Source organism: Rhipicephalus sanguineus, chromosome 3 (genome assembly GCF_013339695.2).
Source record: "Rhipicephalus sanguineus isolate Rsan-2018 chromosome 3, BIME_Rsan_1.4, whole genome shotgun sequence".
Lineage (NCBI taxonomy): Eukaryota > Metazoa > Arthropoda > Arachnida > Ixodida > Ixodidae > Rhipicephalus > Rhipicephalus sanguineus.
The window spans coordinates 31,889,183-31,916,830 of record NC_051178.1 but is presented as its reverse complement, the minus strand read 5'-3'; the positions used below and the strand labels follow the sequence as shown (position 1 = coordinate 31,916,830).

General features: G+C 49.9%; 1 protein-coding gene across 1 annotated transcript in view; it reads right to left on the bottom strand.

The window, feature by feature from the left end:
• LOC119385367 (rootletin) overlaps positions 1 to 27,648 on the bottom strand; it is a 223,059-nt gene that overhangs the window by 75,028 nt on the left and 120,383 nt on the right. Inside the window, exon 13 of the mRNA XM_049413967.1 lies at positions 26,059 to 26,207. Within this exon, the coding sequence (XP_049269924.1) occupies positions 26,059 to 26,207 (149 nt within the window). The remainder of the gene's footprint in view (positions 1 to 26,058; positions 26,208 to 27,648) is intronic.

Genomic DNA, 27,648 nt, shown 5'->3' with positions numbered 1-27,648 from the left:
CACAAGCACTCCACATCGAGGCGGAAAAACTTTGCTGCAGTTAAAATGACATCGTTACCACTAATTAACAAAAACTCATTACTTAACTTTTTAATTATTGACTTCAGAGCAGTTGTTTATATTCAAAAGTTGTAGAGCGTGCCAATTTATGGCACACCCATTTTTTAAAGATCACGAAAGTTGCACGTAGTTCGAGATATTCATCATCGAATGTCAAGCGCGACCGTTCAGCTACGTCAGATCGTAACTACCCGTCACATGGGAGCGAAGAAACTTGAATCAAGGCGCGCTGTGGCTGTATGTGTTCGTGAAAAGCTGCATGTCATCTCACGCGCATCGCCTTATTTTTGCGTGTAGTGTTCAGTGCTTGTCCGTTTTTGTTTGAACTGTGTACAAGTAAACCGCGATATCAACCTTTTCTTCGTCTGGTAAGCATAAAACTCAAGGGCTGCCATTTCGGCGCTTCTTCTTGCAGACACGCGAAAAAGTTATTCGTGCCTCTTTATAGTTTAAGAAATAAACACATAAGCACTATCCATTGCACACAAACATTAACCTGTCTACTTGTGTATTTCAGAATCCTTGCCGATTTGTCAGACCAGAATCTGCTTCGGCGCGCCTTCATTCGAATTTCGTCACTTCCCTGTCACGTGTCGTCCCGGTGTTCCGTCGCACTTTGTGCACGCTGGGCGGGAACAGTTTCAATTTCACTCTTGAAATTCGATAATGAATATCTCAAACGTGCAACTTTCGTGATTTAAAAAAAAATGGGTGTGCCATAAACTGGCATGCACTACAACTTTCTAACATAAAAACCTGCCCTCAAGTCAATAATTAAACAATTAACGAGTTTTTGTTAATTAGTGGCAACAGTGTCATTTTAACTGCCGGAAAGTTCTTCCGCCTCAACATAGATTTCATGTGCGAAAACGGCAAGAGGCTTACTGTCATAGGATTTTTATAAAAAATCTGTATTGTCCAAAAAAAAACACCCTGTATACATGCACACACACAAACACAAACACACACATGCATAAGGTAGGATTGAACCCCCCCCTCATGTTTAATTGAAATCACATGTTTAATTGAAAGGTTTGCAGGGTTACTTCAGTAGTATTTACAAGAATTACCCACCGACCTCTGACGATTTTCAGAAAACGAGCCATTTTCTCACTTGCATAACTTGCTCATTAGTGATACTTGAGAAAACCAGTGAAAAAAGACGCATATACGAAGGAAGAAAGACAACACCACACTGGACTAGCAATTGACATATAGTTGAAAACCACACTGGCCTCACATAATCAGATCAGCCAACACATGCACCACGCTCTCAAAGTAAAAAAAAGAGAAAACATAAAATTTGCGCTGACGTAACGTTTGCGTCTTTTCTTGAGTGTTTTCTCAAGTTCAGTATGAGGAACTGGCCCAGCAAGCAGCACTTCTACAGTACAGTTGCTCATTAACTTGAGGTTTGTCTGGCAGCCTTTTATCCTGTCTGATCACACGGAGCCCAAAAGTGCCTCGGTCATTTGTTTGCCCTATTGCCTCTGTGCAGCCCGGCACAAAACATGTCGGTATTGTGGAAGCGCAACATGTGTAATCTCTTCTGCTGCGTATTACAAAATCCGGACTCACTGTTCGATTATTACAACGCAGTGATGCACCTGATCTGGCACGCTGATACGGTAGTAGCGGCCACACCGGCGCCCTTCCCTAAAGCCCGATGAGACTACAGCGCCACTCGCCGCCTCCTCTTGCGGCGGAGCCGCGCAACAGAGCGAAGTTTTCAAACAGAAGTATAGTTCTGAAACGTTGTCCGATAGGGCGGCCGCAGTCACATGGTAGCGCGTGCCCTTTATTTTTGGTATTTTGTTTCCTCCACCTCTCGGCGCTACGTAGAAAGCGCCAAAGCGCCGCTGTGCTTTGTGTTCGCCGTATGCGAAGTGCACAAAGTGCACATGTGCGTCTCGTTCGTTTTGTTGCAATGCCGGGTTGCTGTGCGTGTGGCTGCCATAACCGTGACACCCAAGGGAAAAAGCTTTTTGCCATTCTGTGTGGAAAAGCAAATGAAGGTCATCACAAACCTGGCTCCACAAAATAGGTTGTGCCAACTACGAGTCAAGATAGGCGCAGCTTTGTGAGGGAAGTGTTCGTGTGTTTTTACTCTTGACTGATGGCTTTGCCGTGCGACATGTGTGGTGTACTACGTCCTCAATGTCACGCGAAATTTTGTGTCATTTGTCATGCAACGAGACAGTCGCTTGCTCGAGCAAGTAACTTTTGTGGCTAGGGGGCGGCAGTACATCAAGCAATGAAACCTCGGGACACGCCGGTAGATCCCGACGCCGTCGCCTGTCCCTGCCACTTGCACACAAACAAACAGGACTCTACAGTAAAGTGGCGTGGCTTATGAGTTGCCAGATTATAACTGTAGTGTTCTGCCACCTCGTGTAAGCGAACTATTAGTCCTGGGTTAGTGTAGAACACTTCGTACTGGCGATTTACTATGCTTGTGAGGTGCTGACAACTCTAAATGAACGCGAAATGGTAGAAATCCGTGTACTGTGCGATGTCAGTGCACGTTAAAAAACACCAGATGGTCGAAATTACCAGAGCCCTCCACTACGGCATGCCTCATAATCATATCGTGGTTTTGGCGCGTAAAACCCCACATATTACTATTGACTCTGAATGAACGAGTGCCGTGCATTGCAACACTAGGTTGTGTTCCACACATTCTACCAGGCTTGCGCTGTAATGTGTGGATGGATGGGAGAATACAGAGCGAGCGTCAGGATGAAACTTCGAGAGCAAAAGAACAAACAAACAAAAAAAGCCAACCTAGCACACAGAATATATTGGAAGCCGTGGATTTACATGCAGCTGCTCCTTCATATTGTCTAATTTGGCGAACCACTTCTGGGCGAGTCAGAATTTTCTGCAAATTGGGAAGATCAACGGCTCAATGGGCGACAGTGCTTCAGCGAACAGCGACTCATTGGCCGGTAGGTGTGTAGCCGTTAATTATCGCCTCATACATTTTGCGCATAAGCTTCAAAATGCCACGGTAGTGGCAGCAGATGCCTGTTTAGTTTGCAATAGATCAAAGCAATTAATTTTCATTTGAAGCACAGCTATGCGCTAATTTTAATAGACATTAATTTATCTTCAAAATATTCTCCCACACTTATGCATGGTGTTTTGCTACAGTGATAACATTTCCATCAAATTTGTTTTTTTTTTGTCTAGGATCAAGTTGAAGACGAATGCGGCACCATCCATATTCAGTCACAGGAAGCAACCAGCTCAACGTAAGCTGACACGTTTGCAAGTGTTAAAGGGACACTAAAGGCAAAGATTAAGTCGACGTTGATTGTTGAAATAACGGTCCAGAAACCTCGCAGTGCTACTTTTGTGCCAAGGAAGTGCTTATTTTGAAATAAAATCACGTTTTAGTGGTCCGCATCGCGTTAGCGCACTTCAAATCACCCGCCTGAAAGCGGTCTTTCTCACGTCACTGCTGCCGTGCCCAACGTTGCCCACCTTTACAGCGCGGCGGCGTGCACTGGCGGCGTGCGCCATTCGGGCATCCGGCAACATCACATGCATGCGGCATTTTGTCGAACTTTCTGTCAGAGCGACTTTCATGAGCACGCAAAACACACGTAGCAATACGTGATACCGAAACCACCACTGAGACGCGACCGCGTGAGCGAAGCAGGGTGCCGGGCGAAGCGCAGTTCGGCGAAAACGGAACCTTTAAACCACACGCGCCGTTCCCGATGGCAATGCCAAAGAGGTTCTTTTTTCTATGAATCAAACAGAAACGAACAAGCAGCACTTCATTATGTCTCTTGATGCACGGAAGGTTCCTTTTTTTTATTGCAGCTAGTTTGATTACTAGTGTTTAATTCTAGTCGAACTCTCTCATGTCATCGGGATCATTTCCAAAATATGCCGCTCGTGGCGCTCATCGTGTGATACAGTGAAAGCTCGTTTATTCGAATTTCAATAATTCGAATTTATGGATAATTCAAACTGTAAGTTATGGTCCGGCCAAGCTCCATACAAGCCTATGAATAAAAAAGCCCGTCAATTCGAACGCGAGTAGGTTCCGCCACGGATAATTCGAACTATGCGCCACCGCGCCGGCGGCTTGGCTATTAACTCGATAAGGTGGCTGCCGAGTTACGAGGCGGCGTTGACAAGGAGCGGAGAGAAAAACGGAGAGAGAAACTGGCGCGGAGGCCAGAGTGCAGAAAATAGCGCCTCTTACTCTTCACAAACCCCCCCCCCCCCCCACAATCTCTCTCTCTCTCGGCGGCTGCCTCCTCTCCGTCCTACATAACCTCCAAGATTTATTTTTTTTAAGCGCCGATCTCGGAGCCTTTGCAAATCCTGCGTAGCTGTTGCTGTTAAACGACAGATGGCATGACCAGCACACAGCAAATTGAGTGCGTCGTAGCTTCGCCCAGTCTTTATCTCTGCAGTCTCCGTCTCGGGCGTGCGTCGTACACCTCGGTTGTTAGCGCCGGGAGTAGCTTCCGTCTGTCGCGATTCTGTTGCTGCGACTTGATGGCGTGTGCCCGCGGCAAATACCATGCCAAAACACTTCAAGAGAGAGCTGATATCCTGCGGGAAGTGGACGCCAGACTCTTACCTAAGCAAGAAATCGCGAAAAAGCATGGTATACCGAAAACGACGCTATATACTTATATAAAAAATAAGAGGACTATTGAAGACGCCTTACAGGCAGAAGCGAGCAAAAGAAGGAGGTTGCAGCCTGCAAAGTATCCTGACCTCGAGAAAGCGCTTCTCATTTGGATAAAGGAAATGCGTTCGCAGGACATACCACTGAGTGGCCCAGTCATACTGGCAAAAGCAGCGGACTTCGCCCTGCAGCTGGACTACGATGACTTCGCTGCTTCAGATGGGTGGCTGCACCGTTTTCGCGAGTGTTACGACCTCGTTTTCCGTGCTGTGTCGGGTGAAATGAACGCCGTCAACATGGAAACGTGTGAAGGTTGGCACTCCGAGGTGCTTCAAGGCTACATGGAAAAGTATTCTCCGCAGGACATATTTAATGCGGATGAAAGTGCCTTATTTTTCAAATTGCTGCCCGCCAAAACTATCACGTATAAAGGCAACAAGTGCACGGGAGGGAAAAAAAGTAAAGAACGGATAACTGTGATGGTTGCTGCGAACATGACTGGGACCGAGAAGTTGCCGCTGTTCGTGATAGGCAAATCGAGGAGTCCTCGTTGCTTCAAGAACACCCGGTCCCTCCCATCAGACTACGCGGCCAACAAAAAGGCCTGGATGATGGGGGAATTGTTCGCGCAGTGGCTAGGGAAGCTTGACAAGAAGTTCGAACGCTGTGGCCGCAAAGTCCTGCTTCTTGTGGACAACTGTTCAGCTCATAAAGTCAACGTTGAGACGAAGGCCATTGAGCTGGCCTTCCTTCCAGCAAACACGACAGCGGTACTGCAGCCCATCATGGACCAGGGTATAATTAAAAATTTAAAATCATTTTATCGGCGTCAAATGTTGGAACGAATTATTTTGTGCAATAACTACCAAGTGACGCTCCTAAGTGCACTACACATGCTTGTGCGTGCTTGGGAGCAAGTGACAGCACTTACGATAGCCAATTGCTATCGCCACTGTGGCTTCAGCACCGAAGCTCTGCAAGCTGACAAGCCACCGGTGCTCGAACACGGTGTCACCGCCCCCATGGCGGATGTTTTGGAAGACGTCTGCTTTGCGGACTACGTCGATGTGGACTCAAGTGCAGTGGTGTGTGGTGTACTCACGGATGACGACATAATATGTCAGGTGAGAAGTGCAGAACCTGTCGCTGCCAGTGACGATGATGAGGAGGAGGACGAAGCACCAGTGCGGCCCTCTGCTGCGGAAGTCATGGCCGGATTGAATGCCGCCCATCTCTTCTTAAGTTTTGAAGAAGGCGGAGAAGAGGCCTTCCGCCAAATTCGCTCGTTAGAGCAAAAAGTGCTGGCTGTCGCCTTCAAGGAAAGAAGGCAGACCGCGATCACAAATTTTTTCAAAAAATAAATTGTTATGCCCTACTGAGTCGCAGTGTACTGTTGTTGTTCTTCACTTTCGTTAGTTCGAACTTTCGTTAATTCGAACTGAGGCAGCTTCCCCTTGCGGTTCGAATTAACGAGCTTTTACTGTACATTTAGCTTTATTTCTCGGTAAGTAGGGCACTGCTGTTGATAATATTGCCGTTTTAGACCTCATACATTGAGCTTTCACTCTGACATAAATTGTTATTTGCCTATAGTGTCCCTTTAAAATTGTACAAATTAGTATATTGTCTAGGCTTGTGGGAATATTCAAGCAGCTCAAATATTCGAACGAATATTACTGTATTGGAATTCGCTTCGAAACTAATTCAAATTATTCTAAATTTAAAAGCATTCGAAATGAATGAAGATATATATTGTTACAGTGGGTCCAATCCAGTGAAGCAGCAGCAGCGACAACAATAGAGGTGTGAGGAAGAGAAGAACGACGCACAGTACCGGCGGGCACTTGCCATCCATCCCCTGTAAATAAACCTCTATTTAACCTCGTTTACGAGTCCGTAACAGAGTGGTGGAGGAGCGGGGTAACCTGAGTACCTAACAACGGAATTACCACACCTTGGCCCTCGTCGGAGTCGTCGCCTTGCGGGACTACCACCACCCTCAACAGGAGACATGCCTCGTGAAACCGAAGTTCCGAGGACGATGGCTTATTCTCATCTCTACAAGGAGCCACCCAGCTTTGGCGGGACTGGCGAGGAGGACGTGGACGAGTGGCTAAAGCAGTACAAGCGGGTGAGCAAACTTAACGGCTGGGACTCCGCCGCTCAGCTGTCGCATGTCGTGCTTTCGCTGACCAACACTGCCCTCCTGTGGTACGACAACCACGAGGATACGTTGACGACATGGGAAACGTTTGTCGAGGAATTAAAGAAGTGCTTCGGGAACTCCATCACAAAGAAGAAGCGAGCTGAACACACCCTGTCCCAAAGGGCTCAGCTCCCTGGCGAGACTTGTACTATGTACATTGAAGAGATTTTAAAGCTTTGTAAACTGGTGAACCCCAGTATGACCGAAGAAGATAAAGTGGGCCATCTTCTTAAAGGCATAGCGGAAGATGTGTACCAGTTCTTGATTGCCAAAGAGCACCTGTCATCTGTGACCGACGTCATGAAGCACTGTCGGACGTTCGAAGCACTCAAGATGCGTCGTATAGCGCCGAAATTTGGCCGTTTGTCTAATGTGCCCACAGTAGCCAGCGTCGATGGTAGCCTGCTGTCCGACCTGTCATCGACAATACGACAGATAGTACGGGAAGGGCTGCTCCGATGCCACGAAATGGGTCGTTGCGGCCGTGATGACTCCCGAGGCACCGAGCCCGGACTACCTCCTGTCTCATCACCACCATCTATTAACGCCGCGAACATGGACAGTTACCGAGCTGTGCTTCGGCCCGAGTCGGTAAACCGACGTCGCTACACCAACGAGGAGCAGCGACAGAACACCTATCCGACGCAGCGGTTCCAGACTACTTATTCGACGACAACGGGATGCAGATATGACAACGACCTGGACAGATATCCCATGCCAGCTGACGGAAATGAAGGGTTCGAGTTGCACCGCACATTTCGGCCTCCTCGTGTGTGCTACAGTTGCGGCGTCCCAGGCCACATCTCCAGATTTTGTGACCGTCGGCGGCAATTCCGAGAAGCGCCTTCACCAGTGTCCTACCAGTCTAACGATCGACCCTTTTCATCGTCATGGCCAACACGTCAAACTTCCAGTCGTCGACTTCGTCAAGGCAACTTTCGGAACTCGTCACCAGCTTCCGACCGCAGCTTAACGCCACCGCCTGCTTCGCGTGCTCCGCGATCGCCATCGCCGCGGCGTCGCCTTCCATCACCACCGGAAAACTAGGCAGTGCGGCCGATGGGGGTGAGGTCACTGGATACTGTGCGCTGCCAACCGATATACCTCCGTCAGCCTTCATGCTGAAAAACAAAGTTCACGTGTGTGTTGACAATGTTCCTACTATGGCTCTTGTAGACACTGGGGCAACAATTTCCGTGATGAGCCTGAGTTTTAAAGCTCTACTGGGACAAAAAGTTATGTTTTTGTGGAACAAAATGTTGACGTTCTGTAGTGTTAGTGGTGACACACTGTGCCCGGTCGGTGTTTGTACTGCAGATGTATGTTTGTGTGGCACAGTATTTACCACTGAATTCGCCGTAATTCCTCTATCTACGCACGATGTTATTTTAGGCATAGATTTCTTGCGAGAGTGTGGCGCTACTGTTGACTGCCGAAGTGGGGAGCTTTCGGTACATCCCGAGGTTATGACTGGACTCGTGGAGGACTCGCCGCGTCAAGAAAGTGTCTTTTGTGTTGCCGAGGATGTTGTTGTTCCAGCGTGGTGTACCGTGTGTGTTCCAGTAATTTGCTCCGGTACAGCTCCTACTACATTTGACGCTGCAACAGAACCTCTCCACTCAGCCTGTGTAAAGAAGAATGTGCTGGTGCCACATTGCTTGGTGTCGGTAGTTGACGGACGCTCTGGAATATGGACGATGAATTACACGGCTCAGCCCATATTTCTACCTTCTGGCATGAAGCTCGCACTCTTCACAGAAGAAACACCGGTTTTACTGGCTGTACTCGAGGCTGCTGCAGACAAGTCCTTCCATTCGGGCCCCTCGGACTCGCAACTACTACAGATGGTAAGCAAGTCTCTTAGCACGAGTGAGCGCCACAAGTTACTGGCCATTTTATCCAAGCACTCGCAAGTCTTCGACTTCTCGCAGAATGATAAGGCATCCTCTATTCCAGCGTCTCGAATACGTCATCGTATCAACACCGGATCAGCGAACCCTATACGACAGAAGGCGTACCACCGGGTATCACCGACTGAACGCAAGATAATTAGCGAGCAAGTTGAAGAAATGCTGCAAAAGGGAGTAATTCAGGAGTCTGCAAGTCCTTGGGCCGCACCTGTCATTCTCGTCAAAAAGAAGGACGGAAGTTGGCGATTTTGTGTCGATTACCGTCGGCTCAATGCCATTACTAAGAAAGATGTCTACCCGCTTCCGCGTATAGACGATGCGTTGGACTGTCTTCATTCGGCTTCTTACTTTTCTTCCGTCGACTTGAGATCTGGCTATTGGCAAATCCCGATGCATACCGAGGATAAAGAAAAAACGGCGTTCGTAACACCCGATGGGCTTTTTGAATTCAACGTTATGCCACTCGGCTTGTGCAACGCGCCCGCCACCTTCGAACGATTCATGGATGCCATTCTGCGGGGTTTAAAATGGGAGACATGCATGTGCTATCTAGATGATGTTATTATCTTTGGACGCACATTTGACGAGCACAACGAGCGTCTAGGCATTGTGCTCAGCTGCATACAAAAGGCTTCTCTTGTGCTCAACTCCGAGAAATGCCATTTCGGTAAACGCCAAGCCTTGGTGCTGGGACATCTTGTGGACAAAGACGGCGTCAGGCCCGACCCTGCAAAGACAGAGGCTGTTGAAGCCTTTGAGCCACCTCAGTCGGTCAAAGAACTGCGCACCTTCTTGGGGCTATGCTCCTACTTTAGGCGATTCATTCCTCGCTTTGCTGACGTCGCTTATCCCTTGACAAGCCTCCTGTACAAGAATGCCCCATTCGAGTGGACGCCCGAGTGTTCAGCTTCATTTCGGCAGCTGAAGTTCTTGCTGACGTCACAGCCGATACTCCGACACTTCAATCCTACCGCGCCAACAGAGGGCCACACAGATGCGAGTGGCGTCGGTCTTGGTGCTGTGCTGGTCCAACGCTTGGATAACAGGGAACACGTCATCGCCTACGCAAGTCGGTCATTAAGTAAACCCGAGCGCAACTACACGGTAACTGAACAAGAATGCCTCGCTGTTATTTTCGCTGTTCAGCGGTTTCGGTCATACCTCTACGGGCATCAGTTTACGATCATCACGGACCATCACTCTCTGTGCTGGCTCGTCAATCTTCGGGATCCGTCGGGACGCCTTGCACGATGGGCTCTGCGTCTGCAAGAGTACAACTTCACTGTCTCATACAAGAGCGGGCGGCGACATGCTGACGCTGACTGTCTTTCCAGGATGCCTCTCCGTACAACGGAATGTGATGCAGATAGCTTCGACCACGTAATCGCAACCGTACGCCGAGATTTCCCTGACGTCGCCACCTTCGCGAGACAGCAAAATGAGGATCCGACTCTAGAGCCTCTTTTCTCTGCCGCGAAAGACTCATCAGCAGGTCGTTTTTGTGTCCGCGACGGGGTGCTTTATAAGAAGAATTTCTCCGCGACAGGTGCACGCTACCTTCTGGTGGTGCCAGAAGCCCTTTGCTCTTCTGTCTTACGTATCGTGCACGATGACCCAACTGCAGGTCATTTAGGATCCATGCGGACACTCCATCGTGCCAAAGAAAGATTTTACTGGCCTCAAATGCGCAAGACCACGGAGACATACGTAGCCAGTTGCGCTGAGTGTCAGAGTCACAAAAGACCTACCAACGCTCCCTCCGGTTGCCTAAAGCCTGTAGCACTTCCCAGCTCACCTTTCGAACAAGTAGGCATCGACCTGATCAGACCGTTTCCACGTTCATCCAAAGGCAACCGCTGGATCATAGTATGTGCCGACTACCTGACTCGCCTTCTGCGAGACGGCAGCACTACCCTCTGCTAGAGCTCTGCACGGGCCGGGATTTTCGGCCCGGGCCTGGCCCGGGCCCGGAACTCGTTCAAGTTTACCCGCCCGAGCCCGGCCCGGTGATTCAATACGCGACCCGAGCCCGGCCCGAACCCGAGAAAAAATTTCGCCTACCCGGCCCGGCCCGACGGTAGATCAAGCCCGACAAAGGGCCGAGCCAATGATATAGGCGATGTTGCCAGAACATTGAATCTACAGCAAAGTGTTTAGGTAGCAAATATCTACGCTTTGCTGACGAATATTTTGCTAACAATTCTTCTTAAACCTACGGTAATTTCGTGTAAAAAGGGGCTCACGATGGAAAGAGTTGAGTGGACATATTGGGTACAATGAACGTTTGTTCGGCCATGGTATAACTTTTTGTTTTTTCTTTTTTTGCTAATGCAGTGGGGATCATCAAGAGCGTTTTGTAGCAGATATTGCAGCAAGGTAAGTGATTTGGAGCATGAATTCAGTTTCGATAGGAAATGCAATAAAAACAGAGGAGAGAGAAAACACAACGTTCTCATTGCGCTCTTTACTGAAACTTAGAACACACTTTAACGACAAAGCCAATCATGCACCCTTCTGGATATGTAACACGTCTTCAGCATGGTAGTACCTTGCCACAGCAAGATGGAGGAAGAAAGTGAAGTTTATTACCTTGCTGTATGAACACTAACCTAGATAAAAATTATAACGAACCGTGTGCACCACGTGTACTTTTAGAAACACGTATAGGCAGCCGAAAGGACGAAAAAAGTATTTGTGGTAGCATTCTTTTCATATATCAGATTTATTTCATATATCACCACTGCTACTATACACAGTCCATAAGTCTTTTGTGGCATATTTTATAGTTTATTTCTTCACGTGTTATTGTGCAAAAAATCAAATTATCTAGAGATTCCGGCGTTAAGCACGCCAACTACCGTTGTATCACATATCCTGCCACGCTTAAGTTTCTCGCACTGCATGCGCTAGCCGCAGGGGTGCACATCTGTCTTGCGAAATGTGAAGACGTCGGCAGTCGTTGTTCTTAACTTCCACCATTGGAGCAAAATTATGATGTATTTGTGGACCTCTGCAGAATGAACGCAGCTGTGAAGCTTATCGCTTCATTTCTATCGTTCTCGAACATCTTGACACTATTCAGGATCACCTATAAAAGTCCTATTTGAGGGCTTCTGCTTGCAGTTTTCAGCCGTGTATGTTTGTACGGCTTGCACCGCGCTCTTTTTTTTTCTGTCATAATGCTCTATGCCTTCCTAACGATGTTGTACTGGTAGAAGGTGATCACTGGACTACACGGGTATACGAGCGGCAGGAGGTGGACGATGCAATTTCGATCTATTTTTGGTGTTCATTACAGTTTGGTAATAAAGGCGCGAATAAGCTTCTCGACGCTTACTCATTGAATGCATATACCGTAAAAACCCGCATATAGCTCGGACCCGCATATAGTCCGGGGTGTAATTCGGGGATAGCAAACGTGAGAAAAAAAGTTTTCACCCGAATATAGTCCGAGGAAAATGGAAAAAATGCATTTATTGACATTTCATTCATCCTCGTCGTCGGACGCACTCTCTTCCGAAGCTCCCTTGTCGGAAATGTTCTCCCACAGCACATCATCCTCAGTGCCATCAAGCGCGTTGGAGATGGAGCACTTTTTGAAGGCGCGGCAAACGAGCGCCTCTGGAATGCAGGCCCAAGCCTCGACTATCCACGAGCAGAGCATCGCTGGCGAGGCCCGTTTCAGCCGTCCGGCAGGGGTCACTTCTGGTTCTCCGGACCTCATCCACTCCACGTACAGGCGCTTGACATGGTCCTTAAATGGCTTATTAAGGCACACATCAAGCGGCTGCAGCTGTGATGTCATCCCTCCCGGGATGACGACGAGCTCGGTGCGGGAGTCGCGCAGCAGTCGCTTTACGGAGTCGGCCAGGTGACACCGAAACGCGTCGAGCACAAGCATCGAAGGGAGCCCCAGCAGTGCTCCGGGCCGTCGACACCACACGGACTTTATCCAGTCAAGGACTAACGATTCGTCCATCCACCCCTTGTCCTGGCAGCGGACGACGACATTTTTCGGGAACTTCTCCCCCTTCGGCAGCGTCTTTCGTTTGAACACCACGTAGGGTGGCAGCTTGCGACCGTCAGCCGTGCAGGATAACATTACAGTCACCCGCGTTTTTTCGTTTCCAGTCGACCGCACGATAACTTGCCTGGAGCCTTTTTGATGCACCGTCAGCGCCGAGGGCATATCCAGGTAGACCGGCGTCTGATCCGCGTTGCCGATCTGGCCCAGCTGAAAGGGGACTGCCTTTCGCAACGCAATTATGTACCTTTGAAAAGCCACGAGGTGCTCTTCGTAGCTCTCTGGTAGCTTCTGGGAGATCGACGTACGCCGACGTAGGGAGAACCCAGCGCGGCGCATGAAGCGAGACACCCAATGCTTGCTCGCTTTGAAATCCTCCGGCTGAATGCCTTTGTCTCGAGCGATCTCCCTTGCCTTCGCTTGTAGCAGCTCGATGTTGACAGCGAGATGTGCAGCTCGCTGCTCCCGCACAAAGTCTGTGAGTTCTCGTTCCACGTCAGGAAATGCTCCATTTTTTGGTCCGCGGAAACTTTTTCGCTGGCCGCTGCATGCAAAGAGGGCTTCCTTCTGCTTCCGCCAACCGCGAATGCTCCGCTCGTTGACTCCGAACTGCCGCTCCGCGGCACAGTTGCCGATGGTTTCGGCAGCAGCGATAATTTTTCTTTTAAAAGCAGCAGAGTACTGCCTGCGCGGTCCTGACATGGCGTAAAATCACAGGAGCAAAATCGAGGCCGTCGTTATGGGCACCAAGTTGAAACAAAGGCCACTGACCAACTGACCAGTTAAGACTAACGCCGCTAACACTACCTAGCGCAGAAGCGCGCAGACAGCTGATGATGATGATAGCACCGCGCTATGCCGAAACCGAAACTGAATTTGGGCCGAAAATTCTTGGGACCCGCATATAGTACGGGGCCGAAATTTCGCACCCTAAAATCTAGAAAAAAACCCCGGGCTATACGCGGGTTTTTACGGTAGTTTGAGGTAAAGGGACATCACCGGGCACGGAATTCGTAACTATCTTTTTTAAAGCCTGATATTTCGTCAAGCGAATATATTTTGCCTAACGTTTTATGCTGTTTGAACCTATGCTATTCCTGTACATTCCAGCGGTGTTGTCGCAGTGCCATGTAGCTCTCACACTATACCTGTATAGCGCAGGATGCCATGTAGCTCTCACACTATACCTGTATAGCGCAGGGGACCCAATGTTTCATTTTCTTTATAAACAGGTTCTTAAGTTACACAGGCATGACAGGTCTAAAGCTTTTTTGTCGTGAGGCATCCCCTGCGGCCACCACGTGTTGATACCTAACCGTGAAACAAAGCTCTATACTTCAAAATCGGCGCCCTTACTTTAGTCATGTTGAAGATAGGTATCGATATGTTGTTGGAATCCTGTCGCTAAATACCCTTCAGAAACGACCCATATGTGACATATCGGAAAGTTCTTCTCTTAAATGGCAACGTTAGCTGACATTTGGTACGACCTAGCCCCTCTACCCCTCCCCCCCCCCCCCCCCCCCCCGCGCTTTTAGCTCCATTACTGTCCTGGCCCTTGCGGGAGTAAATTTTCGTGAATGCGGCCCGTTAGCTGAGGTGGGTTTGAGACCCCTGACATAGCGGATAAAGGTGGAAGTTCAAATGTTAACAAATTGGGCGCACCAAGCAGGCTGTGCACGTCCATCTCGCGTCACATGACCACTAGGGGCCGTGACGAGGCCACGGAAAAAGAATGTTTATGTGTAGGAATTCTGTGTAACGAGAGTCCGTGCAGTGCTTTCGATTTAGTGGAGGGCTGGAAACTTCAAAAACATTTGCTCACTTTGGAGCTCTGTGATCGCTCTTGCGATAAGCTACAGGTATATATTTATTATATTACACTGATTACTGCGATTACAGAATAACATTTGCGAAATAAAATCATAACGAATGAAAATAAAGCACAGAATATCGACATGTTAAATATATAAGCGCCTGGTATATCTACTTTTAGCTCCCCCGTTTAAGATAAATCAAGTAGCCCCATATGGAAGGAGCAAAAGAAGTTCAGTACTTGTCTCTAATAAAATTTCTCTAAATAGCTTGCCCCACATAAAAAAAGCGTTTTTGCTCGAGAGAAAATGTGAAACATATATATATGTATATATATATTGTGGGAACCACGCCCACCGGCTATCGCGAGATAGCGCCACGTGCTGCGCAAAGGCGGTGCGCGTGGCCCAGCTGCGCGGCTTAAAAGGGGCAGCCTGCGCGCTGCCCAGGAGAGACGTGCCGGGGCTGCCAGGAAGGACGGATGCTGCCACCCGCGCTGGCCGGTTGCTGCTGCCGCCGATGATGGTCGCCACCTCGTGGTCTCGTGTCCCTGGACCGACCCCGCCGTATGCAGCGTAGAGTTAAATAAATTATTGTTGTTTGCTGTGAGTTGAAGCCTCCGTCTTCCTTGCTTTAACTACGGACGGGACGCAGCAAACCCAGTACCCACAGTTGGCGCCCAACGTGATTTTTGCTCCCGCCCGTAGGAATAGCACGGTGGACGTAGGTCCAGTCCCTCGTCTTGTTCGTTGAGTCTCGGTATAGCGCATTCTCGTGTGTGTTCTTTTGTGGCGCGGGTTTTCTTTTTTTCTCATCGCGCAGGCAGACGGAATGGATCTTCGGTCCAGGACAATCTTGCCTACCGGCGGCGAGCAGGATTCTTCGCACGAGGAGGCTGACCAGCTGCTGGCACAGCAGCTGAACACATTTCAGCGTGTCGCTGAGTTGTGCAACGCGGTCATGGACCGCATGGGCACTCAGACCGGCGAACCACAGCTCCCACCTCCGGCCACGCTACCGACGTACACGGGTTACGACGACCCGAAATCTGTGGCGACTTCCTAGAGGAAATAAACAGGTATGTCAGAGCGACCGGTGCCTCGGAAGCGCACGTGATGGCTCGAATCCTGCCGTTGGCTTTACAGGATGCCGCAGGACGGTGGTGGAGGCTACAAACGCCTTTCACCACATGGGCAGAATTTGAACAGCGCTTCCGAAAGGAATTTCTGCCCCCTGGGTACGAGCTGCGAGTCCAGCGTGAGCTCGAACTGAGAACCCAGCATCCGGACGAAAGTTTGCTGGAGTACGTCCGGACGATGCAGGAACTGCATCGCCGAGAAGCACCGACTGCCTCGGAAAGGGACCAAGTAGCTCGGGTCATTCGACAGAGTCATCCCAGATTCAGGCCATTTCTTTATGGGCGCACATTCGAAACCCTTGAGCACCTCGCACGGGAGGCCCGCGGTGTACAAGACGCCCTGTTAGCTGAGAGCACCTACGTGCCACCGCCAGCGCCACAATCTGCTCTTGAGCCGTCACTGGCTTGGCGCGCCCCTGCAGCCAGTCCCTCATGCGACCTGACGAGCCCAGGCGCATTCACGGCTATCTCCTCCCGCGCCCTGGACCCCTTCGCACATGAGCAAGGGCGGCGCGGGGCCCCTTTGAAAACCGTATCAGGGGTAAGCTGTCCCTCGGAGCAAGTGTCCGCGGAGCAGCGTCATAGTGCAGAGCGCTCGCTCCTTACTCGAGCCATACAAGAGCATAGTCGGTCGGACCCCCAGTCCCAATACGCCGGGTTCACAAGTCCTGCGCGAGCCTACTGCGACAGGCGCTGCTGTTATGGGTACTCCGGGGGCCACTCCGCCGAAAGGCGTGATTTCAGTGATAGGTTAACTGGCCAACGCAGACATACGCATGTCGTATGCTACCAGTGCGGTCAAACTGGTCATGTGAGGTGGCAATGCTTTGCGCGACGTAGCGCGAATGTAGAGAGTTCGGGAAACCGCTTCGGCCGGCGACACTAACCACTGGCGGTGTGTCGCAGCCCACGGCCGTCAACGCCAGGAGCGTGGAACGCAGTCCGGAGCGTGTAATGGACGAACATCAAGCTGGTGAGTCAGTCATCATTCCCTCTGTTTGCTGCGTAACGCAGGCGCATTCTCCAGAACCGACGATGAAAGTTAAAGCACTGGGCATTACCGTACCTGCTCTTCTTGATACCGGTTCAGGAATCTCGTTAATCGGTGACATGTTGCTTGAGAAGTGTAAAGCTAAAAAGATGAAGTTTCTTAACTCAAATGTTCAGTTGCGAATGGCATCAAGCCACGTATCAAACGCTGAAGGTTGTGTTCGTTTACGGATAAGCTTTAATGGAAAAACGAAGCACCAGAGATTTGTTTGTTTGCCTGGTCTATCAGTGTCAATGCTTCTCGGCCGAGATTTCCTTACAGACGAGGGGTTCACACTCGACTTTCCTGCAAGAGGCTACCGCCTTCACGGAGAGTCCGAGACAACACCCTTTGCGGAGAAGATAGACTTCGTGCCTGCACCAAGGCACGCGGAAGGCGTGGCAGCCATGCACACCACCTTGCCGTCAGCAGTCATGCAGTCCCTCAGCGACTTCACGGGAACGAGCCACCAACGGAAGCAGCTAGAGGCCGTGCTGACACCGTTCTCGGGAATGTTTACAGAACGTCCTGGGAAGACCGACGTCCTAGTGCATCGCATCAATAGCGGCGACGCTCGGCCATGGCGTTGCAACCCGAGACCGCTGAGCCAGCACAAGCGAGCCGTTCTCGATAAAGCCCTGGACGAAATGATCGACACAGGAGCCGTACGACCCTCGGACAGTCCGTGGGCCTTCCCTGTGGTATTGGCCCCAAAGAAAGATGGTACGGCACGTCTTTGTGTGGACTACCGCAGGCTCAACGCAGTCACGGTGAGAGATTCCTACCCTTGGCCAGCAATATCGAGCATAACTTACGCGCTGGGAAACGCAAAGTTCTTCACCACTATCGACTGTTCTCGTGGGTATCTGCAAATCGAGGTTCACCCTGACGATATCCCGAAAACGGCATTCGCATGTCATAGATGCTTGTTTGAGTTCGTGCACATGCCCTTTGGTCTTTCCAATAGCCCGAGTTCCTATCAGCGCATGATGGATATGGTCTTGGGTGATGCAAAGTTTAATTATGCACTTTGGTATCTTGATGATGTGACGGTGTTTTCGCGCACGTTTGAAGAGCATCTTGAGCACTTGCATACGGTGCTACAGCGCATGTCAGCAGCCGGTCTAACTGTTCATCCCGGAAAACTGCAGCTAGCTACTAACAAAATCAACCTTCTTGGGTTTGTTGTCGACAACGGCGTACTAAAACCGAACCCAGATAAATTGAAGGCAATTGCCGATTACTCCCCACCCCAGAATACTAAGAGCTTGCAAAGGTTTCTCGGAATGATTGCTTTTTATCGTGACTTCATTTCGCAGTGCGCAGACATCTCCCGACCACTAACTCAGTTGCTGAAGAAAGGCGCGAAATGGCTCTGGAGCGGTGAGCAACAAGCAGCTTTCGACACGCTTCTGAAAGCAATCACCAGTAACGCCTCCCTTCAGCTGCCAGATCTTAACAAACCTTTTGTGTTACAGACAGACGCCAGCGATTACGGACTTGGCGCAGTACTTTTACAGGAATGCGCAGGTGCTTTGAGGCCTGTTGCTTTCGCAAGCCACACTCTGACCGGTGCGGAACGCAACTACTCGGTAACAGAAAAAGAGTGCCTGGCTATCATTTTCGCATTAAAGAAGTTTGACATGTTTTTGGACGGGGCTCAGTTTGTCATTCAGACTGATCACCAAGCGCTCTCTTGGCTGAAACGGTTGCCTAATCCCTCGGGACGATTGGCCCGATGGGCGCTTACCTTGCAGCGCTATGACTATGTCATCGAGTACAGGAAGGGTAGCACTAACACAGTTGCTGACGCACTTTCACGTGCACCTTTGTCTATTAAACCCCAGGTCGAGCCGGAAACAGTGTGTGCGGTTACGACACCAGATGTGACAATGCAGTCACGTTGGGGTACTTTGGTGAGTAAACAGGAGCTTCTTGCAGCACAGCAGGGCGATGGCCTTTGTCGTAAGGTGTCAGAAAAGCTAGCGGCTCGTGATCCAACTGACACCGGAAGCGACGAGGAGACCGACTGCTACCTGCTCGGAGAAGGAGGCCTCTTGTTCCGGTACTTTCCTCAGGTTGACGATGGTAGTGTGGAGTCACTGTTTCGAGTTGTCATTCCTCGCAAACTTCGCAAATTGTTCATAAAGTACTACCATGAGAGTGCTTTAGCTGGTCACTCTTCAGGGCAGAAGACTTACGAGAAGCTGTGTCGTATGGTAACCTGGCCAGGGTTGAAACAGGATGTATTACGCTATGCGCGTTCCTGTTCAGTTTGTCAAAAGGCGAAACCACGTGGGGGTTTACCGTTAGGAACAATGCAGTCAGTTGGGAGTACATCGCCATGGCAGATTGTTGCATGTGACGTAATGGGCCCGTTTCCCATGAGTCCGCGGCGAAACCAGTATCTGCTTGTTGTGACTGACCATTTCACGAAATGGGTTGAATTGTTTCCTTTGCGCAAACTCGCCTCGCAGAAAGTATGGGACTGCCTTCTCGAAACCTTCACGAGGTTCGGATTCCCTGCACAGCTGATCACGGACAACGCGATGTACTTCACCAGCAAGGTGTTCACGGATTCCTGTGACGCCTTGGGAATTCGTCACAAGCGCACGTCTGTGTATCACCCGCAAGCCAACATCACGGAACGGGTAAACCGAAATCTGAAATCTATGCTTGTCGCGCATACTGAGCGTCATAAAGACTGGGATCTGAAACTGGCCGAAATAGCGTTCGCAACTAGGACGACAGTTAATCGCTCAACAAGTTTCACTCCTGCTCAACTTAACCTGGGCAAAGAATTGAGCTTTCCGCAGGACAGGGCTTTGGCATGTGCAACCGCTTCTTCAAGGCCTTATTCAAAGTTTGCAGGGGACCTGAGACAGAGGCTGACCGACGCAGTACAAGCCAGACAGCACCTCGATGTGTCCCGAATGGAACAGGCAGGACAGTATGACAAGCGTCGACAAAACGTTAGCTTTGAGGTTGGGGACTTGGTGTTGAAGCGGACACACCCGCTCAGCGACGCCTCGAAAGGTTTTGCCGCTTCCTTAGCTAACAGGTGGGACGGACCGTATAGAATCACCCAGAAATCCAGGCTCTCGTACATGCTGAAAGATTGCTTAATTAATCAAGCGTGTGGCCCTATTCATGTCTCAGATCTGAAACCATTTTATGCACGGCAAGACTCAGCAGCTAATGATCCAGATAGGCCTCACCAGGGCTTGGCCACCCAGTCACCCACACCACCAAGCAAGTGGTACAACCTGCGTCCCCGGTGACGGACAAGAGGGGTTTGCAAAAATGACTCATTCCCTGTACTTGTACTTTTTAACACGAAAGTGTTTTATGCCGGGGTCCACCAAGACTTCAGTGACGTATTTCCGTCACGGAAATGACGTCGAAAAAATATGCACAATCAGATGGCAAAGAAAAAAAGGTACCGCGAACGGGCATCGAACCCACGACCGCTCGGTCCGCAACAGCAGATGCCAGGCACGCTATCCACTGCGCCACGGTCATAGACTCTGGAGTCTTTACGAACGCGCCTTTTATATCTACCACTCTCTCGGTCGGCTGGCTGGTGTTGACCTCTGGGAGTGGTAAGGTAAAATATTTCGTCATTGCTGTGGCCTCCGCGACTAGCACCTGCAACGCGCTTACGCGTCCGTCCCATTCGGCGCGTTTCCAATAGAAGTTGAATTTTGTCAATGCCTTAACACACCGCGAGGTGGCGACCTTAGCCCAAGCGTTGTAAAAGCGTCGGCCTCGCTCAGCATCACGCTAATACAAACCAAAAATAGCTCTGCGACGTGCGCCTCCCTCACCTGGCTGTAACACCGCGTTCCATGCTCACGCGCTCGCCCCGAGAAAAATCGCGGCCAGGCTACCAGGGCGGCACGACGCGCTTTGCGTTTCCCTCTAGTCCGGCCGTGGTGTTCAATCACATTTTAACATGCCGCGGGATGGCGACCAAGTTCTGCGTCCAATACGCGACGCTCTTCTGGCTATCACACCTCGTTCTCTGATTACGCTTTCACCATTAACTACTACAGCTACCACACCGGTTTGTTTAATCATTTAACATGGACGTTAGTCGTCGGGATGGAGATATACCACCAATCATCAAAGTGGGTGCACACACGTTAAACGGCGCCATTAGCTGCCAGACATCAATATACAGTGTGCAAACTCTCTTATATGAATGTACAGTAAACATTCAATTACTTCTGTGAGGGCACGCTTTACTTTCGTGTTATTCCGATTCCTATGACGGAGGGATCAACCGTGTTTTTTCCAGTTCCGTTTTTCCACGAATTTTGGAGGGAGGAGGAAGCATTAATAGGCTTTGCCTTCTTAGGCGTTGAATGCACATAATTTTGTTGGTGGCAAGAAGAAAATGTTTACTGGTTTTCATTGTCCTCACTATGCTTTAGGGTCCCTGCAGCCGGCCTTTCCGGACCATCCTCCGGTCCCCACCACGTCATTTTGAGGGGGGGGGGATGTGTGGGAACCACGCCCACAGGCTATCGCGAGATAGCGCCATGTGCTGCGCAAAGGCGGTGCGCGTGGCCCAGCTGCGCGGCTTAAAAGGGGCAGCCTGCGCGCTGCCCAGGAGAGACGTGCCGGGGCGGCCAGGAAGGACGGATACTGCCACCCGCGCTGGCCGATAGCTGCTGCGGCCGATGATGGTCGCCGCCTCATGGTCTCGTGTCCCTGGACCGACCCCGCCGTATGCAGCGTAGAGTTAAATAAATTATTGTTGTTTGTTGTGAGTTGAAGCGTCTTCCTTGCTTTAACTACGGACGGGACCAACAATATATATATGTATATATATATATGTATACATGTATGTATATATATATATATATATATATATATATATATATATATATATATGTGTGTGTGTGTGTGTGTGTGTGTGTGTGTGTGTGTGTGTGTGTGTGTGTGTGTGTGTGTGTGTGTGCACAACGTATGCCGAACAAACATGAAGGGGCACTAGAAAGAAAAACAGTTTCTCTATTATCAGCAAATTACTCTTTAGCATTTTCTACATCACCACGCTCGCCCGGGAACAAAACTCTTGGTAAGTGAGAATACACGCAAAACGATAAATGTGGGTGGCGACGCCCTCTTTAAGTTCGCGCAGCAGACACCGTGACATCTGAGATTCTGACGGCGTCTAATGGGTCCTACGTAGTTCCCAATCACTAAAAATGAAGTACATTGACCTCTGAGGGGGCCATAGACTTAGCATACCAACTTTGAGGAAAATTTATAGAACCAATGTCCCCAAATACGACAAGTACAGTTTGAAATCCGTGGCGTCACGCTCGGAGATTTCGGCGCGAAATTAAAAAAAAACAGAATTTTCACCTTGATTTTCTCGTCTGATAATAAACTTGTGATGGTGAAATGAATGACATTCGAGTTCTTAGACTTCACTTTACCAGTCTAAACCGATTCAGCGCTTCACAATGGTGTCCATTTAAGAACCCAGCAAAGTCCAAGCCCGGCCCGACCCGAGCCCGCCACCTCAAACCCGGGCCCGGCCCTAAGCCCGGAGCTTCAGGCCCGAGCCCGGCCCAGGCTCGCCGTGAGAACTACTTTACCCGGCCCGGCCCGGGTTTCCGGGTAGGCCCGAGCCCGTGCAGTGCTCTACCCTCTGCAACTGCTGGTGAAGTGTCGCAGTTCATGCTGCATTACATAATACAGTAAAATCTCGTTAATTCGACCCCCGTTAATTCGGAATTTCGGTTAATTCGGACGCGGCATCTGGTCCCGTCCAAAATGTGCATTGTTCTATGGCTGAGAACTCTCATTAATTCGGACAGATTCGACCGCGCTTCGGTTAATTCGAACTCCCGACCGAGGTCGGGTCGAGACGGGGAAGCAGCAGCGGATACCGCCACGGCCGCGGTTCGGATATAATTCGGATTCGCAGCCGAAATCGACGGCACATCTAACAACTTCGAGATCGGATCATGGCCTCCGAGATTTAAAACGAGGTAACGAGATCGGATTATGGCCTCCGAGATTTAAAAAGAGCTTTGCATCTCGGAGGCACATACACAATGAAAGGCAGTGCATCGCTACTGTCATCAGCAACAGGCAACATGGCGACGGTCCGTCCGCGTTATCAGGTCCGTTCGATTCGCCTGCACCACCGGAACCAGTTCACGAGGTGCTGCACCTTTCCATTCGTTTCAGCAGTGCAGCAATGGCGGCCTCTGAACCACGCCATTCGTTTCAGAAGGTGCAGGAGTGGTGCAGCACTGGTTCACGATTTTCCTGCACCCTCTATGCTGACAGTGCCGGCTTGGTGCAGTCTTGCGCGTGCGTACTAGCAGCTGAGCAGACGACGCAGCATTCGGACGTAGGCGCTGTACCCACCTTATTAACGTGAGACGTGTTTTGCCAAAGTGTTTGCGCTTCATATGACTGTCCACGTGCGGTTTGCCACCTGTCAACGTTACGTGGACGACGTAAATTAAGCGAACAAAAATAAGGTCTGCACCATGTCGGCACCTCGTCATTCGTTTCTAGTGAAGCACCGTGCCCGCACCACTGAACTCCTGCTGAACAATTTCTGAACTTCTCGTGCACCGCCGTGAACCGGTTCCGATTGGTGCAGGTGAATCGAACGGACCTATCAACGCGATCAGCCAGCCACGAGTGGTGGATGATAAGAATAGCATAGAATATGGCATAAGGCATCGTTCCGCGATAGCACCCCTGGTGTTTCGCAACGTGCGCGGTGAAGCGTTGTGCAGGCCTGGCGTTCCGGACTTTCCGCACGCCTTTCTACGTACGAGCCGTGCAACATTATCAACACTGACGAGACAGCGCTGTTCTTTAAGGCTCTGCCTGAGAAGACGATCGTGTTTAAGGGGGACCCGTGCGTCGGCGGGAAACGGAGTAGAGAGCGGGTGACGCTTCTTCTGGCTACGAACATGACCGGCACAGAGTAGCTGCCGCTGCTGGTGATCGGAAAGGCTGCGAAGCCAAGATGTTTTAAGAACATTAAGCAGCTGCCTGCCGACTACCGCTTTAATAGAAAGGCTTGGATGACGGCCGAAATATTTCAAGCCTGGCAGCGTCAGCTAGACCGCCGCTTTGCGGCACAGTGTGCGCGGACAGCCACCTTCAGGAACTTAGCAAAATTGTGATTTCCTTGCACGTTGCCTCCGCGAAGCAAACCGCGATCACCGACTTCTTTAAGAAATAAAAGTCTGGTGGTGGCGGAAACATTTTTCTAGTGTTTTGATCGTACTCGCAATAATTCGAACCCTCGGTTAATTCGGACATTCTCTCTGGTCCCGTGAAGTCCGAATTAACAGGGTTTTACTGTACTTCGTCATGGTCCCCCACGTGTGATAATTAGCGACCGTGGCCGTCAGTTCACGGCCGATGTGGTTGAAGAACTTCTACATCTGTGTGCCTCCAACCTGCGGCATTCAACGCCTTATCACCCTCAGACCAATGGCTTGACTGAGCGCACCAATAGAACACTTGTGAACATGATATCTATGTACGTTAGCTCGGACCACAAGAACTGGGACGAAGTGCTTCCGTTCGTCACATACGCCTGTAACACCGCGCAACACGAGACCACTGGATGCAGCCCGTTTTTCCTTCTTTACGCTCGTCCAGCGAGGTACACTTTGGATACTATATTTTCTTTCTGTAGTCATGACGACACTTGTATCGCGGAAACCCTTTGCCGGGCGGAGAAGGCTCGGCGACTCGCTCGACTGCGTACTCTGGCTTCACAAGAACGGTCGAAATCGCGATACGATAGCAGACACCGGGAAGTCTCTTACCAGCCTGGCGACTTAGTGTGGTTATGGACTCCTGTGCGTAAACATGGACTGTGCCAAAAACTACTCGCCGACTATGTTGGACCGTTTGTCGTGACTGAGCGTCTTAGTGAAGTGAATTATAGAATTGCACGCCTCACTGCCAGTGGAAGACGGTCATCTAAGACCGAAGTCACCCATGTAGCCCTTCTAAAGCCGTTCACTCAGCGACCACCTCGCTGACTTCTCGCCCGGAGGGCTTCGTCTGCGAGAGGAGAAATGTTACAGTGGGTCCAATCCAGTGAAGCAGCAGCAGCGACAACAATAGAGGTGTGAGGAAGAGAAGAACGACGCACAGTACCGGTGGGCACTTGCCATCCATCCCCTGTAAATAAACCTCTATTTAACCTCGTTTACGAGTCCGTAACAATATAAACCACATGTAACCCCCTGTTAAGATGGTTTCACTGCAGTGGAGGGGTGCTATACCGTGAATACACCTATCCAGAGAAAATCCGCATTGCTGCGAAGCCCACTTCAAGGTTTAATAAACAAATTACAGCTACACAGGGGAACCGCACGGTCTGCTTCGCACTGGCTATTGTTCGAAAATCTCGCAGTCCGACGTTCACGTTATGAGGGTGGCAAGGGTCGTTGAGCTGGCAAGTCTGGATCGTGTCACGCGATTACAGTGCCGGCAATTGCCATGGACTTTGACACCCCCTCCTCTCTTCCTCTCACGCGGCGCGGTGGCGCCATGGTGGCACCAGCCGCAGGCATGGAGTTGGCAGTTTTGAAAACTGCCAACTCCATGTTGGCATGGAGAACTTCATACCTGCAAGCGCAGCAAGAGTTCGGCGTATGTGAAAAGAATGTGCGACAATGGCGCAAACGAGCTGACGATGGCGCAAACGGCTAGTGAACTGGATCGGCGCAGCGTGAAACGAAATTCCAGATGAAACAATCATTAGAGCCTTCAAAAAGTGTTGTATTTCAAATGGGATGGACGGAAGCAAGGATGATGCCCTCAAGGATGAACTCGGCAACAAAGAGGACAGAGATATTGCAGACGATGATGCCAACGAATAAACTTTATATGTGCATGCCTACGGAGAGTGTGCTTACACAACAGAAATGCTGGGTTTTCTACTGATGAAACGGCATTTCTTTTTTTTTTTTTTTTCATTTGGCCTGCATTTGAAGTAAGCCTTTTTTTTTTGGCCTCGCAAATTTTGGGGGTCGGCCTGCAATCGAGGGTGGCCTAGATTTGAGCAAATACGGTATCACGCAGAATTGGTAACGCAGAACGACATGTGAAAAGGAGATTGCCATGCAAAGGTGTCTTTGAAGAAACCAAACCCCAGAGACATTACGCGCAGGAAGGTGTGTAGGCGAGCCACATGATGTATAGAGACCTCTTACCCGAGACTGCTCAGGTGTGGCTCCAGGGAAGCCTGGCTGGCCTTTTCCTCCAGGGCAGTGAGCTGATGGCGCAGTGTCAGCAGTTCTTTGCGGCACCGAGCCAGACCCTGGCCAAGCAGCCTTCGCTCCTCCTCATGTGCTGCCTGGGCCTGTGTACAGTACATAAAACAGCCAGACATTCCCCGACATCATTTACCAATGGTGAACCACAATTATTTGGCCCAGCAGCCTTGACAGTGGTGCCACCTACTGTGTGAAATTCAGAGCAATTTTTGGAGCACAAAACCTTAATTTCAGAGCATTTTGAAGCCCCCTTATTTTGAAACAACTTGGAGTAAATAAATGCGCATTCCTGGACACAACCAAGGCATTATTGAACCCACAAAAGTGCCAGGTATGCCAAGATATATTGCTGTAAAGCGATGCTGCACTCTCTCTAAATATAAAAAGGGAAAACTAAAGCTGAGTATCTTTTCATTTAAAGGGGCCCTGCAACACTTTTTCAGCATGGTCAGAAAATGCTGCCGATTGGTAGTCGAGGCTCTGGCACACTGCAGCGCAAAAAACACACAACGGACGGAACACGAACGACGAAGACGAGCGCTGAACTTGCAACAACCTTTATTGGAAAAGTTTCACATATATTTATGCTGTCCCACGCAGACGTCATTCACTACACATGCGTAGGAATGCCAACTCTTTATCAGTTAGTAGCAGAGATGGTACGCTTACACAACTCTCCCCCAAATAGGAAATGCGTTCTGCTTCTATGATTTCTCGGGTGATTCGCATTTTGCTCTTCTTAATGACGGAAGTGTTATGTAGCTCAGGTGCAGAATCCTGACACGTTATACAATGACTGGCTAGGAAACCTTCAACATCCTTTCCATCACGCGAATTTTTTACATTGATCGCATGCTCCCTTAGCCTATCGTTTACGCACCTCCCAGGTTGGACAACGTACACTTTTCTGCACTTTAAAGGAATTTTGTACACCACCCCTTCTGCGCATTCAACAAAGGGCCACCTGTGCTTTGTGTCACAGACCTGCTGCTTCCTTGCCTCTGGGTCGGTAATTTTGCAGAGCTCAGACAGCCTGTGTGGTGCCGTGGCAACAAAAATGATTTCTTTGTCACTTTACGGTCACGAAAAAACATTTTAGACAATTTTTTTCTTAAACAGAATCGTCTGAAGAATTTAGTTCAGCAATAAAGAAATTACGCATTTTTGGACTGGATTTCGCAAAAAAATTCGACCCTCAAAGGGTTAAAGCCCGTTCCGGCATGCGAGATGGTGCAATTATGAGTGGCGGCGAACCTACCAGCGCATGTCTCAAGTTAAGACAGATTGCAAACTGTTCAGCGCGAGTGTGCAACGTAGTATGCGAACAGCTGTTGCTTTCGAGGACGCTTATCACTTTCACAAGATTTTGCATATCATGTTGTTTCGCATATCGTGTTGTACCACGATTGTTACGTGCACTGCGAAGAGTTGAGCTTGTTAAGCCTTTAGCGCTTATTAAACTTTAGCGCTTTTGAGCTTGTTAAACCTAGCCCCCTAAGTCCAAGCAGCAATGCAAAAAGAACCAAC